Source organism: Passer montanus, unplaced genomic scaffold, assembly GCF_014805655.1.
Source record: "Passer montanus isolate IOZ18808 unplaced genomic scaffold, ASM1480565v1 scaffold164, whole genome shotgun sequence".
NCBI classification, from domain to species: domain Eukaryota; kingdom Metazoa; phylum Chordata; class Aves; order Passeriformes; family Passeridae; genus Passer; species Passer montanus.
The window spans coordinates 524928-541738 of NW_024363605.1; the positions used below are offsets into that span (position 1 = coordinate 524928).

General features: G+C 35.0%; 1 protein-coding gene across 5 annotated transcripts in view; it reads right to left on the bottom strand.

Annotated features, from left to right (window-relative positions):
- LOC120499636 overlaps positions 1-16811 on the bottom strand; it is a 103687-nt gene that overhangs the window by 53577 nt on the left and 33299 nt on the right. For all 5 annotated transcript variants that reach the window (XM_039703581.1, XM_039703582.1, XM_039703583.1 and 2 more), the window contains exons 4-5: positions 1809-1864; positions 714-813 (exon numbers count right to left, since the gene is read on the bottom strand). In XM_039703581.1, coding sequence (XP_039559515.1) covers positions 800-813; positions 1809-1864 — 70 coding nt within the window. In that variant the 3' untranslated portion in view covers positions 714-799. The remainder of the gene's footprint in view (positions 1-713; positions 814-1808; positions 1865-16811) is intronic.

Below are 16811 nucleotides of genomic sequence, written 5' to 3' on the forward strand. Positions count from 1 at the left end.
CCATACATAACTTATGTAACCTTGATCACACAGAATGAGACAGATATAATTCATACCAGGGCTAATTTAAGGAAAAAATTTCAAAAAATCATTCCAGAGCAAGAAAATTTATGCTTGTGAATATCACTTGGCAAATTCTACTTGTCTTATTTATGTGTGTAATCCTAATGTGGCTGATTTTGACTTCATTTTATGTCAGGTCCACCCTGATAGAAAAGCATTGTAACCAAAACCTGTTCTGGTGAAGAGTTAAAGAGAATTTGTGAATTTTCTAGCAGAAGGCTTAGTAGTAATACACTACATAATTTTACTGCCCACACTATCATTTTAAATTGTCTGATTTTCTCATAGTGGAATCTCTGAGATTTTAAAGGCTCTACAAACTAACCAAAAGCAACACCTCTCCTGGTTTTGCCATTATGTTGAGTATTGTTAGGTAAATAACTAGTTAATTAACCTCCAAGAAGTTGCTTTGTTGTGGCAAAAGTCTGGGCTATCATTGTTAATAAAACCTGCACCTAGAAATTACCTAGAGAAGCTTTTGGCTTCACTAACCACCTGTCCCTCAGAAGAGACTGATGTCCTCAGGTTTACCCATTCTGACTGTTTCCTTTGGCCTCAGGCATGGGGAACCTTTTCTGCAGTTGACATTGTCAATGCACAGACAGTTGGACATATATTGCTTCAGATTTCTTGCCTTTCAACAGAATTACCTCCGTTTGTTAGAGGAGATCTCATGCTAGTTTAATTCCAGGAATAATTTCAAAGACATCTCAGCCATTCTCCTCAGGAAGATAAGTCACTGGCCATGCTCTGAAAAACAGAATTATTAAGAATATTAGAAAAATGCTTGCTATGAAGCTTAGTAATTTTTTTTAATTTAAATCAAACTTTAAATGACAAAACCCGCCTTCTTTGATTCTTTGTGCAATACACTAATGCAGATTTGTGCTCATCTACCAAGACATGATCACTAATTTTAGAGGTAGCATAACACACAAACACTTACACAAAAATGTTTCTGATATTTTGCTTTGACAGTCTTGTCTTAATAAATTCATCTGTATTAGAGGAAGAGGACAAATGAAATATAAATATGCAGTCCCTAAGAAAACGAAAAGCACTTGAAACCTCCTAGTTTCAACCCTAGTTCTGATAATATCTTGTACTTTTCCTATAAATAAACTCTACCTCTGTGTATACCTCTATTGATCTGAAAAGGGAATAAAGACATAATTTATTGTTTGCCAAGGTGACGGTGAGGATTTTTATTTAAAGCAGGTATACTGTTTTAAGGCATTACATGATAGTTATTACTACTAGTGGAGGTTCATGCAGTAAACCTCTTTTAGAAAACTATTTGCTAGACAAAAATGTCAGCATGAGCAATAAATAAGATAATTTTGCAGGAGTGAGCAGTATCTGTTTAACTTTGTGGGGGGTTTTTGTGTACTTAGCTTGCTACTGTTTTACCAGCTAAAGTTCCAAATTATTTGAATCTAACAAAAAAGACCAGACTAACCTCTTTTTCAAGGGCAGAAATGCAAGCAATCTGGACTGAAGCTGTCCCATTTTGTCTCAAATCCAACTTGACCTTGGATTTCCTTTGTTGTTTCCATAGCCCTAGTATAGGTGATAGGTTGCAGACTGTTTCAGACTAGTATCTGTCCATTGCCTCCTCACCAGAAAGCACCACATATAGGTTGATGGCTGACTCTCACTTTCTGGCAGCCAGGAACAGAGCAGGTCATGCCAGACAATATTTAGATACTTAGTGAGAATGGTGCTAAAGATCTACACAAGCTTACCTGTCTTTAGTACTAGGCCAAGTATATCAGCAATCTTGGAAGCAGCCCTTGAGGAACTGGGAAAAAGAGATGGAGACACTGATTAAGGAGTGTGGGAACACAACTTCCAGCAGCAAGTCCATCTGATGGCACCAAAACCCCAAATTCAGCTGTGTGCATCCCATGCACATAAAGCATCATTGCTTCAAGACATACTTAAAAGCAGATCAGATAAATAAAAATAAAATTTACTGGAATATTAGCTGCACACTGTGGCCAAGCGTTGAGCATTGGAAAGCATTCCACAGAGATGTAAAGATACAAGGAGATTTAGGGTTAAGAAGTATTATTTTAGAGTGCACATTAACCTAAGTGATGTGACAGAGCATATATTTTCCATCATTCATTAGGTAAAATTATAAGAACACTAATATTACATCTTAATATTGCCTTAACATAATAATTGTGTGCTTTGCATGTCTGGGTAAAAAATACACTTCTGATAGAAGGAGTCCTGAATTATTTTATGCCTGTGGTTAACACAAGTTGTCATTCCGAAGCTGTAACAAAGTTCAGTCAAAAGAGAACTGGAAAGACATAATTTATAATTTAAATGCAGTGCCACCTCAAGATATTCAATGAAGGTGTGAAAAATATCTTTTTTCAAATTTCAAAGATAAGTAAACGTAATATAGGCAAGGACATTCACTGTCTATATCCTCCAGATACAGTCATTCTCTGAAGTGAATTAATTTTGCATTTTAAAAGTATATAATGACATGAAATACAACAGCACATTTTTGCAAAAAACATTTCTCAGAAGTGTTTTGCTAATCATGTTAGAAACATACTAGTTGCTGGGGTTTTTTTTTCTTTTCTTTAAAAAGTGAATCACATCCAAAGGCTGCATTATGTAGTTAGGTGTTGCTAATCATTCAGTTTATTAATTTGGCTTTATGTTAAATGAAAGGTTCTTACAATTTAGCTGTCTTTCAGGTTGCGTCAGGCTGCAACGCAAGATGTGTTTGTGGAACAGCCTTAAGAATAATGTATTGTATATCTCTGATGCAGTTGTTTCGTAAGGTCACTTCCCCCATTTGAATTTATTGGTATGACTAATGCTTGAGTTAGGCATGTGCATTCAGCCCTGAGCCAGCAAACATTAGCACAGGGGCAGGGAAGTGAGTCTGTGCAGAAGCCCGCCGGATTCAGTATGGGAACACAGAAACCTGCCATGGCTGGAAACAAGGTGTTTACAGGACAGAAATTAAAACACAAAGCAATTCAACTCTGCTTTCATAGCAACCCATTAAAAGATATACACAAAAAATCTGTTCACTTCATTTCCTAGTAATGTAATTTCAAATAGGATCAAAAGACTTAATGTTGGAAAAAAGAAGGACCATTCAACAGAATTATTTCTAACTCACTTTTTAAAAAAAGAAATACAGGATAAATCACTAATATGGTATTCTCTTTGTTGTGTTTATTCTCGGATAATTTCTACAACTGTGTTATTCTACAAAGAGCACTTTCTGACTGCAGTCTTTACACCTGCTCCAGTAGCCTACACCTGAAAATAAGTTACTATCTCATTGGAGTAACTGCTTCTTCAGCCTGAGTTTCAATAGGGTTACACTTGAGTAAGGGCTGTCTATAGTGAAGCAATTTTCTATGTGCATGAAAACCTTCCAAGAAGAATTTAACAAACTCAATACTGCAATATCTGCATTTAATATTATGAATATGAGCCATCTAAATACCCTGTAAGGGACTCTTGAGTGCATAAATATTTGCAAAATTGAAAGTGACATGTTTTTGATGCACAAGAATAACAGAATTTAAGTTTTTTCAACATAATTGCTGTTGTAGGTTTCTTCCTTTTTTCCCTTTGTCACTCCAAGTCTTTAGTTCAGTGAATTAAACCATACTGTCAAGACAACAGGGGTAATTTTTGTTCATTCTCACTGACAAAAATAGAAAGATAGGGTGAAGGAGGAGGTGGGGGCAGAGGGAAAGAGAGAGATGAAAATTGGGTCCATTCAGTAGATCAGCAGATACATATGGTTAAGTGCAAAATCTACCCTTTTATAAGTTTATATACGTAAGTGTAATGTTTATATGTAGACATGTTCATATATATATATATATATACATACACCTTAATTAGGTATATGCTAGGTTCCAAAACACTACAATTTCTCTCTCATGAAGGAGACAAAGACTTACTTCGCTTACCAACAGCATTTAAGGGATTGCTAATTTTTTATACGATGCATATGTGATGCTTCTGCTATATGAACTGAGTGAAGAAGGTTAAGTTTATAGAGATTTTTTCCATATAGTATGAGAATCAATTTATTGAAAAGTTAAGCTCTTGTTACAACTTCAACTTCTAAAAACACAGTGGTCAAGTCAGTGTTTTCCCACAGATTGTCAGGCTTTATAAACTAAATATTTATATAGCTCCTTGACTAAATCTGAGAACAATTTTTAGAACTTGATTAAGGTCACATAAAACAGGCTTTCTTTCATTAACAATTTTAACTACAAGTGCCACCTTACAGATCCTGGTGAGACAGAAATTATAAATAAGTTTGAGCTGCAACTATTGGAAATGCTAGATTGTAATGTTTAAGACTGATTTTAAAAAAATTAATAAATATCATATTTTCCAGTCCAAAGGAAACAACTTTCCCATTTCAGTGGAGGCATCAAATGTGCCTTCTCCAGACTGCTTAACAATGGTCATTCCGTTACCTGCAGGTTCAGGAGAGAATTACATGACTTGTATCCTCATCTCCTGGGCAAAGGCCCCTTAAGCATCCTCCAGTATGTCAGCACCTGCATCCTCCAGTATGCAGCTGCTGCTGCAGACTCTGAGCCTCCTTCAGAGCTTATTCTTGCCCTGACAGCAGCCTCAGACCCTTGCTGAGCATCCCTTCTCCTGCTCACATCTCAACTGCCTTGCAACAGCCCAGCTCCCAGTAAGCTCTCTTACCCAGGAGATCTGGCTATCACTCACCACACATCTTCTATCACTGCTGCTCAGAACAGCCCTTCTTGCACTCCATAGCTTGGTGTACCCTTGATTTACCCTCCTTGTCTGCAGAAACACCACTCCCCCCCGCCCCACCGTCACAAGCTTATTAATTATTCCCTCCCTCACCCCACTTCTACCCAGGTGTGATTTCAGGCACTCTCCTGAGCTCACAATTTCCCGGTGATGCTGGCAGGTGTTAGTGATGCAGCAATTAGTCCACCACCACTATCATAGTGTGCTGTGAGCAGCATCTGTATGAGGAAATGGCTTCCTGGCCAAAAAGCACTAGAGTTTTATTAGCAAAAGAATGCCTTCCAGTAATTTAATTGAGTTATTGATGCTGACTCTTGTTTTAAATATTTTTGTTCTTCTTCCCAGATTCTCTGTCAAAACATCCCTCTTTTTCATTCCAACTTTCCAAAATGTATTTTCAAGATGACTCTGCAAGTACTTTTGCAAACAATGCCCTCAACCAGCTGTACCATTTTTTGCAGCTTCACTTGGCTGCTTACTCTGAAAACACAAGAAGAAAAAAACCCCTCAAAATGAACTCCTAGTAAGATGACTAATTTTACTTTTTTTTTTGCTATAATCTCTACTGTAATATAAACAGCAAAATGACACTAGGCATAGATAATTGCTAAAAAGAAAAAAAACCCCCAAGCATTAATATATTAATACTTGAAGACCAGATTTCTACATGTTCTGTGTTTTTCCATTTATTTCATCAGCAGAAATAAATGCTTATTGTTTCTGGAAAAATGGATGACATTGGACAAGAAATCTGAAGCAAGATTCTCCATTAAATTTGGTGGGGTGAAAGAAAGCCAAACCCAAACTCTGCTGTCTTTGGTTTCCCACAGAACATCATTAAATCCCAGGCATTAGAAGTACTATATCTCTTCTGGGTAGTATGAAAGATACCAAAATTCTCATTAATTGTGTGTTTTCTACTGCATCACAGCAGTAGCAAAATATTGCAAAGTTGAAAATAACAGTAAAATGAAAGACTCTATGGGAAAAGTTTATAATATGCTCAGAAGGTAGTGTAAAAGCACAGATTGTACCAAGGAAATCAGAATAAAAATTGTAAGGACTAAGCTGAGAAAAGTGTTGTATAGTGATACAACAATGTGTTCTTATCTGCAGTCAAGCAAAGTGCTCTTATTTCACAAACTCAGTGAAGCTGGACCATATCAGTGACTAAGGTAAGAGATATGTGATATCAGTGGTAGTTTTTACGCATCAGCAGCTGGCATACTTCTGCAAAAGTGGACATTAAACATTCAGGTGAGCAGTCAGTTGTGCAACTTTGCCAGAAATTGTTCAGAGAAAATATCGTTGTTCAGAACAAAATCCAAATCGTAGCACTCAGCTGGTTAAAAAACTCCAGACATAATAAGGAATTATATGAAAGTCACCATCATGTATGAGCACCCATAATATTCAGTTTTTCCTATTCATTTGGTACTTAATGAATTCTAACCTTAAAATTCAAATTTTAATTCTAAAGTCAGATTTTCCCAGCACAGCATCCACTGAAATACAGGCATGGATTTTGCAATTGTTCACAGGATCCCTCAGGCCCTATTATGATTTGTTCTCTGGACTCAAACAAACAAACAAACAAAAAAATCAGTGTTTAGTTAGATAAAGTGAAAGACTGGCTCTTTCTGTGGTGTAATGCAAGTTTGAAGCAGAACAGTGTTGAACAATGAAATCCTGTGTGAAGGGTCAGAATTCTGGACAGACCCATTTCCACAAGGAAGCAGTGATTGGATGTAGCCAAGTAGAAGGATGAGTAGGTGATGAAACATAATCAAGAATTCATATGAAGAAAATCAGAATATATGATTATTATCCTGCAGTTGGTAGATGTGTGAGAGCAAGTGTACACACAGGGCTTTCTCTTTTGTAGTTATGATTCTCACTTTTCAAATATATAGTGTCAATAAATAAAGGGATAAAACTTCACCTTCTCAATTAAGTTTGTAGAAATACAGTGAGTTAACTAAAAATGACAGCAAGAAAGTTTCACTGCTGCGTACACAAGGATATCTTTGCACCTAAAAAGAAGTTCAAAGAAGAAAGTTTTGATATAAATTTTCTGCAGCTCCAAGAAAAGAGAAAGATATGTAATAAAGGCATTACGTTGCATGATTTTATCAAGGCCACTTTCACATAATCATGGTTTTATTGGAGACTGATTTATAAGTGGGCAGATTTGGCAAAAATGTCAAATTACAAGATTTTAAAAAAAATATTTTAAAGAATACTTTGGTTTCATTTCAAATAAATTACATTGTTGTATATTTTTTCACATTTACTTCATAGGCTAAGGACACAGGAGAATTCTGTTGTATAAATAAAAACTTTAGAACAAAAAGGAATGGAGGACTCCTCTTGGTTTTTAAATTATTTCTTAATTTGCATAAAGCCCAAGCTACATTTGATGTTGGAGTGTGAAGCCTATGGAGAATTGCAGATTTTTTCTCTATTGGAATTTCAGGATCCAACTACTACTACTGTTTTACTACTAAGAATGCATAATTTTTCTTAGACTTTATATCTTTGTTAGGCATTGAAATTTCCTGAAACATTTAAATTTTTAAGCATTAAATTTTCACGTCAAAAATATTAATTTTTTAAGCATTTTTAACCTTCTTAAACATTTTTAAATTATTTTTTAAGATTTCTTAGGCATTTTATTTCCAAAGCAAACATCTTTTTTTTTTTCCTAAAGTTTACTTTTACTACCATTTCATCACAAGTTTGGCAACAGAATCAAATGAGACCAGTGACGTAAACCTCACAGCATAAATAAGACCAGTGACGTAAACCTCAGTTATTTAGCAAAAGCAGTTGATTATTTCAATATTTATAACTTCCAAAATAAATATACTAACAAACATTCAGCAGTATCACACACACCTTGCTTTAATTTTGTTGCCAAAACTTGGAATTCCCCATGGCTTCTGCTAAGAAGAGGTGGGTATTACTTAATTCCTTTTTCTGAGGATGTGAATGGATAGGAGGAGACAAAACAACACAGATGAGGAAGGTAGCCAGGACACCATGGGTAACACTGGCAGAATTGTATTTGGAGACTAACTGTTCATCATTGTACATTAGTGTAGGAGTGTAGGAGAGTGCCCCCTAATGACAGAGTGGCAAAGCTAACCTTTGTCTCCCAAAAAGGAAAGAAGCCCAGAAGTTTCTCTCAACCATTAGGTGAAAAGCCACCTCATAGGACCCCAAAGGCTTCACCAAAAACTCGAGGTCATCTAATTGGATAGAAGCCAAAAAGTCCCGCCTGGCCCATCAGGTAGAAAAGAGGAGAACAAAAAAACTGAAGGGCTTTTGTGAATGTGTTTTTACCAGGCGCAGACCTCTGTACCTGGCTTGGATTTTCTGTTTGTTATTTTGCCTTTTTGTTTCTAACACTGCAGCAGAAGCCATCCTGCTCATTATTTGCCTCCAAAGGTAATAGCTAAGCTATCCTTGGGTGTGCTAGGTTCCCTTTTGAGGGTTCATAACACCTGGCCTGAGAAAAAAGAACCTAGCACATTAAAAGTGACTGCAGAATTAGGTCACAATTGCTTGGAAATGTGTCTGGAAAAATTATGTAGTCTGTTTGTCAGATTATTATCATGAAATAGAAGTATCTGAATGAAATGAAGAAAAATCAAATGTAAGATGAACAAAGTGAATTCTATTATATCAACTTCTGTTGAAAAGTTTCCTGAGACAGCAGTGGGCTTCTGTTCTTTTCAAGATAAAAACACATTAAGGAACAATCCCTCAGTGGCATAGAAAAGCATAAGGTGACCTATTAGGTCTTCACCATGCTTTATTTCTGTGGAACTGAACACAGTCAAAACAATAGAGCATCATTAAGAAATCACAAACTCTAGTTTAGGGAAAAAACCTTATTCCATAAATGTTTGTGTGACCTGTGAAAATGCAGGTAGGTAAGTGTTTGCTACCATGACAGAAATGGAAGTACCAAAAATGCTAATATTGGTGCTTTCGCAAATATGTGTTAATGCAGATGTCCTAGTCCAAAACAAGCTATACATCTTTTTAAAGACACCTACTTTCATGAAATAAGAAGCATGAAAATTCATTAAATAACATAGGTAACATAACAAGAAAGTAAGGTAATACCACCTGCTATACAACACAAGTGTTGAATTAGAATATAAAGCATCCACATGAAAGTACAGTCAAATGCCTGAGAATTTATCCACTGCACTAACTTTATCTGAGCATAGTACTGTTTTACAGAAAATTGCTGTGAAGAAGCCATAATAAAACCATATATATTCATTACTGATTTTTTTTTTAATTTTGAGTACTTTCTGTATAATTTTGACAATTAGTTTCTCACAGAATACTATGAAGAAATATTTTTAAAATATCATTATGCTAAAAACACCCAATTAGAATAGTCATTCCTGTGATACAACATAAGGCAACAAAGAAGTCTTGTTGTGAAGTCCAGCCAACAAAATTAATATCATCCCTGGATCTGTAGATTTGCAACCAGAATCCTCAAACAGAAAAGTAAAAAGTGCAACAAGCAACACTGCTGTGCTTCATTTCATTACGGTCGCTGTTCTGATCTATGAAAAGGTGGTTGCACTCTTCCTTCCACCTTCCAAAAGTAAAACCCTACATTATTGTAGGAGCAAAGAAGTGGTTATACAGAACTATTATCAATCTGTTCTTCAGTGTTAGGTTTTTATTTTGATAACACTCTACTTGAGAATATTGTAAGAAAAGTCAAGTAAAGCTCTTTTGGCCCCATCCATGCTCCTGATACAAGGACAGGTGACAAGGGTACAAGTAGAGAAGGGCTTTTAACAATATTGAGGGCTAAAAATTGGAAACAGTGCAAGAACCTGATTGCAGTTATGGCCAGAAACCCTCACAACGGCGCATCACATATCCTATTCTTCCTGCTCTGCACTTCTGTAACCTTGCTTGCACATGTATTTTGAAAAGTACCACAAAGAAATTTTCAGGGATCTTCCTTGAAAGTGGGTGCAGCTGCCTTCCCAATGTAACACTGCTCTTTGTATGTATCTGAAAATCTGTGTTTAATGAGACAAGTTTAGATCTTTTCCATAATCACTCCATTCCATTTTCAAATCCTTCCCTTAACTGGATATTTGCAGATAACATTTCAACACGCACCTGATTTGCTGTGTTTGATTTTGCATGCATTTTTTTCCCCCCATTCATCATATGTTTATATACTACATAGTGCCATGGGAGTTGAAGATAACAGTCACTTAAAACAGATCCTGACTACATGTTTGTTTCTATCCTAGTGATTTTATTATTGTTGTTATCTTCATTGAAGGTATTATTCATGATCCCAGTACAGCACTATAATAATAGTCTCTGTATTGCAAAATCATTACAAAAACATGCTGCCAAGCTCTTTCTACATTCCTTTATTGCTGGAATCTGATATTTTTATTTCAAAATGTGTAAATAAGTCTATAAAATGCCTTTTAATAAGAAATACCTAATCCCTATGCAAATAGCAAAAATAAAGGCCAAAACCTGAACCAGAACAGTTGAAAAATGGTAAAATTATATATTCTAATGCAACATTTTTTGTCTCTCTCCACCTCTTACCTTGTGAGTGATAATGCTTCAGAGGAAGATCTCGCCTTAGAGAAAAATTATATAGTAACTTAAAAGGTTTTTGAGTGATACTGAGGCTGACTTGGCCTTTGTAGATAAACACTTTTCAGAAACTCTTCCTGAGCCTTTTGACATTGACCACATTCTGTTTCACAACATTCTAAACAAATGGAATTTGGCATTTTGGTCAAGAAAGGGTAGTATGCATATAGGTAATACAAGGTTAACAGATTTTATTTTTCCTTTTAAATTTTAAGGACTTTCAATTTCACCTTTATTTTCTCTATTCTGTGACACGGGAAAAAGACAACAAATGAAATATTTAGCATGTCAGCAAACCATTGGTGTGACATCAAGCCTGAGCAGGATCTTGGGGCTGTTAGAAAAGGATTTAGTTCATCTAATGACTGTGATTTCTGTTTATGGACACTTTGTATTTGACTGTGTGCTGTGCCAGAGGTCTGAAATCCTCAACAGACATTTTCATTAATTTTAGTTTTATTTTTATTTAGCACATGATGCATATAACCCAAATTTTTTAAAAATATTACTTGATCAATGGGAAACATATAGTAACAAGAATAATTATGCTTCCTGGGTCTTAAAATGAGACCAGTTTTTTTCTGAGACATGACTTCATAATTGTTCTGGTTTAGGGCAAATTTGGAAGAAAATCTCCAAAGGAGACCCCTCCAGGAAGCAAATCTACGCGTCCCCTTCCCCAGCCAGTTTGGGAAGGATTCCTCTGAGAAGTGGAAAGAACCTGTTTATTTAACAGGCAAAGCACTCCCCAGCACACAAAATGAGCAATACCGGATAACAAAACTCATTTACAGCTCTGAAGAGATGACAAATTCAGAAAGTCTCTCCAGTGGGTGGTTGCTCTGTTATCAGTCTCTCTGGCGCTGGTAAAGGCTGCAGAGTGGTGGGGGCAGTCTGCAAAGTGTTCTTGGTGTTTCCCTGGGTCCTGGTATGGAGCAGGTTCAAATGGTTCCAAGAAAAAGGAAAGTAAAACAGTCCAGGGAAAGCTCAGACTGCCTCAGCTAGCTAAACTAACTACCTAGCAAGCAAAAGGAGAAAAAGGAGAACAGTGTTCTGCCCCGTCCATGCCCAAACAACACAGTCCAGCCGAATGTGGAGGAGTGAGTGAGGCTGATATCAAAAACTCTGTGCTTCTTCTCCCCACCTTCACTCTCAGCGCCAGTTTGAAGGCACAGAATAGAATATCCAGCAAAAACACGACACACAACTGGGGATACAAGCATCATAAAGTTACCCTAGGACAATAATTTAAATCTAATTAAGAAAGAACAATAAATTACATCCTAAACCCAGTGCTGAGATGACAATAATGTCTTATTTATGTGTATATTTGTACATAAACAGACTTGATTAAGAAAACTTAATTATATGTATCTTTTTACGGAAGATAAACTGGACTGAATAGAGCTGAAATTATTTCATCCATCTTAAAAATCTCCATATTCTATAGTTTCAGTATACACACACATCAAGGTGATCTTGAGATATTTTATACTATACAGGGTTGTAAATTCACCTTGCCTTTTCCTGCTTCTCTGATGGTTAAGCATACATAAGATGCACTGTAATTTTGGTCCTGTGATCCTTGTCACAATGGATAAAAGTCTTTAAATAATGATTCCAACAATACCATTTCCCATTCACATAAAAAAAAGAGCAGGATTTTCTCTTATTTATGCCAATTTGTTTTTTAAGGTACTAAACCAATTTGGAAGAGTTGACTGATGTGACAGATAATCATATATAACCCCACAGCACAAGCAATCTAGACACAGAGTTACTTTACTGACTTAAGAGAAAAATCATCCATCATACTTGAATGATAAGGGTAAGAAAGTCAAAGGGTATATGGAAGAAAGAGTAAGAAGAGGTCTCTGAGACTTGGAAAGATATAAAAAAATGCATATTGGAAATGATAAAGAAAAAGCTATATAAAAATCATGCAGAGAAGAAATCAGAATAATAAAAGAAAATACATGCAATAGATTTGCAGGAGTCTGTCTCAAAAGAGGATTGATAAAATTGTGCAGAAAATGGCTACAAAGACAGAGCTTACATCAGATTTTACAGAATAAGGGGCTTTATGCTTTTACAGTACTCTTAAGATAAAAAGAAAACTTCATTTATAATTCAAATGGAGTATTTGATCTAATAAATATACTTATCAAAGAAAGAACACCTTGAAAGTACCTTAAGGAAGCCTTGGGTCAATCATTTTTTCTGAGATTTAACACACTGTAGCACTAATCTTATAAAATTATTTATATTGTATAGAATTATCAAATTTAAGGTATCTTCAGTTTCTAGATCTGAAAGATCACCTTGGTTTATGTTCTATACAAGACACAATTTCTCTAAGGATTTTTAGTTGGGCTTTTTTTCATACAAAACCTTTAATCACAATTCTCATTAATTTGTAATCACTGTTGTACCACATACAATTTCCCTTAATTCTGTGGGAATTACGTATCCAGTAGAAAAAAGAATTGGAATTGGTATCCTGGATCAGATTGACTTGACTCTCCAGCTTGCCAGCATTATCTAAATTGAAGAAAAACAATTTACAGATAGAAATGGCCCATGATGAAGTTACCAGTCCAGAGGAAATGTTTTGTTATTTGACTTGTTGATTGTTTATCTGTATGCAGTTTACTTCTCATATGACATAACTGTGGCTAATTGACTTGTCGTAAAATACTTAATATTTTGCTGGAGTGTCATCCTGGTTAATGCTTTTGGAAGTGACTTCTACACATCAGTTATGTAGCTTACCTTAAGAAACAGCACCTCCTCTCATCTGGTTTAAAATATTCCTTTCAGGTTTTGAAAATTATCCCATTTATTAAATGAAGTCTGCCTTGCTTTCTATGGCAGGAGTTATTATATAGCACCCATGATAATTTTACTTTTGCAACTATTCACAGGTATTTGATCAAGATTACTTAATTAAAACCCCAATATTAAAGAAATGAATTTAACACTTCTTTAGAGTTTATGTGCTAGCAGGTTACCTTAAGACATAAATTAAGACATTAAGGGATAGGCAGAATTGACCGGTTTTACATGTAAAGGAATATACTAATGAAACCAGATATACTATGTTGAAATACTGAGTTATAAGGAGTATGACTTACAGTTTATTCCAAAGTAATTATTATCTATGTGTAAAATTTTAAAATCAGAAAAAATACAAAAGCATATAAAACTTTAACTGCAAGTTAAAGTTTTATGAAAAAATTGTTGTTTTTCTAATAAGTAAATAATAAAAAAATCAATGCAAAATGTATTTTCACAGCAGACAATACTTAAACCTAGCTTAGTTACTGTTTAAGAAACTTCTTAAGGTGGCCATATGCATTTCAGCAAACACCAGTAATTTTAGTCCCTGGTGTATTGATATTTAATAAGTATATTGTGTTTTTCTCCTTTCCTTTTGTTCAAGATTATTAATTCCAAAAACCTGAAATCCTAATAACTGTGCTTGAAAACAGCTCTGAATCTCAGCTACATTTACATTGTCATTCTGTAACCCTGGATCATTGCTAATGGGGTTAGTTTCCACTCTTACCTACCAGAGCATTTTCTGGGTGCTTCCCTTATGTTTGCTATGTAAACCCACTGTAAGCCTTACGCCCCTGCCAGTAACACTCTCCCCTAGGCAAGATTTTTGGTTATCTCAAAATGTATAATATAGTTATATTTGGGTATTTTAAATCTCCTTGTCATTTTTCCCTGGATTTCTTTATCAAAATATTTTCTCTCCTGCTTTCAAAGTGGTCACTTCTATACTTTCCAGGAATGTTGGCAGGATATTTTGTTTAGTGGGTTTTTTCTGTAAAATGTTATCCTCTGTTTAAAAATTTGGCTTTGTCCTTTTAGCACGGCAACAAAATTAATTCCAGTCAACCTAACTGAAACAAATTAGGCCTAGGAGAAAATAGAATACTCCTAAGCCACTGTGGCCCTCTTTATCTTGCCTTCCATACTATAACTTTTTGTCGTAGAAGCACTCATAGCTGTGTTTTGTTCTCTGATCCAGTTCTGTTCAATGGCATATACATTATGTGTACATTATTTGTCTTTACCTAAAGACGTAGCTAAGCTAAATGGAAAAACATTATGTCAAATCACTAATCTTGTTGATGCATTAGTTAAAGTTTGTTCAATGTTTTGAATAGATGACGTGGAAAGTGTACCAAGTATTTTTTTTGGCCATTACTGTAACTCAAAAAAAAAGTCCTTTGGTTTATTCTGGAGGAGGCATATACCCTTACAAAGTCAGTGTGATTCCCTCACTTTATTTTGAAGGAGTCGGAAAGATAAATCCTCTAGTTTTTAGGCTGTCATACATTATGCCATGAATGTCAAAGCCTCCACGCGCTTAGGGTCACACCTGTCAAAGGCAGAATCATTTTTAGCAAAGGATGCTATCAAATGTACTACAGGACTGAGTCTGTATAAGACCTCCATGAGAAGAAATGGACTGTCGTTCCTAAACTGGGGAAAAAAGCTAATATTTTTTTTCCTCTGCACACAATATCTTCTAAAATTCAAAGACAAATTATTTTAAAGTATTTGCATTTACAAATGAATTATAAACCACAAATTTACAAGAATACGTAAATTAGATTGGCATCTAATATAGGACATAAAATGCAAAATTTTTGTCTTTAAGAGAAAGTTTAGGTGCCCAAGCATGCCCCAACCTTTACAAGCATAAAAACTTGTATATACCCTATACTCGTGAATACCCTATAAGCTTTTACTTACACTCTTCTAAATCTAAAGTAACTCCTCTGACCTTAATAGCTTTACTCAAGATGTAACCCTTGTACAGGTGAGATTAGAATTTGGCCTTTTAACCTCAATTAAACTCTATGCCCACATAACATCACACCATGAAAGTCAAGATGGCAGGTCATCTGCATGAAACACTATGAGTAAGGAAATGTTTAGACAGTGATTTTTAGAGGAATGTTTAGGCCTATAATTGACTTAGTTAAGTCAGTGGCAGTCTTAATTATTCACCAGCATTGTCCCTGGGCAGAATGTTGAATTTAGAGCAACTTTGGGTGTATAGTTCTCAGAGTTAGTTTACTTAAGGAAAAGTACTTTTTAAAACATATGTTAAAGTAAAGAATGAGATTAGGGGTAATGTTCTGTCTTTGAGGCATTTCTCTGGCTGAAGAATTTAAAAAATTCTAGCTTTCACTTTTGGCCTAAAGGAGATCCAACATCCAAAATATTACCTTTAACTTATATTTCTGAGTATGTACTTCTATTTGGTATCAATTCTTCTTTCATGTTCCAACTTTCATATGGCTACCTCTCTATCATTATCCAATTTTTATGAGACATCAGGTTCTTTCTTCTGTAGGAATCTCACAGTGATGCCCACCAGGCAACTGATTTTTTTGCAGAAATTCCTATCACAGTCAGTGGGAAATTCTAATTAAAAATCCATGTTACAATCTGACCCAAAATGAGTGAAAAATTATTTGTGAAAGTCAAGAAATAAATTACATTTTAATTCAAAATTGGAGGCTTTGAATTAGCTCCTAGAAGTGTACATTGAGGTGTATGCATTGTCTTTGGCTTTTGACTACTTTCCAGGTACATAAGGGAAAGCAATCAGCTTATAAGTGGATTGAGAAACAGACAGAAAAAACAAACTCATATCAATTATATGTGTGGATATTTTTGCCATGTTCTGTTCCACACATTTCATGCTTAGTAAAACAGATACATTTCATTTAAAATGACTGTTACCCCACTGATACATTGACAATATCATATTCACCGGCATTTATTTTCGGATTGTATGTTGCAGTATTTTTCTGTTAACTATTCAAAAATACCACCTTCTTTAAAATACTATTTTGATTTTCATTTTATATTAGTAAATTTTATATATATATTCAGATTTTGGTACCTTGTAGCTTCATTTTTGAGATTAATTTTTAAATTGTAAAATCTGTTGATACTTGTGAAAGTTAGAAAAATCACTGTTATGTAACAATGAACCTTTTGCTTTCCACATATTGAATTAAATGTGGAAGTAATATTAGAATACCTAAACCACTGCTTTGAAAGATTAATTTGGAAATTAATCTTTGACACAAAATACATTCAGAAACAATAAATTTTTAAACCTTTTATTTACTCCTGAACTGGAACATCTATGATTTTAAATTGCCTTTATGCCAGACATGGAAAAAAACTTTGCAAAATGTTGCATTTAAACTGGAAAAAATAATTCCTCTCCTTACTTTAGACACTGT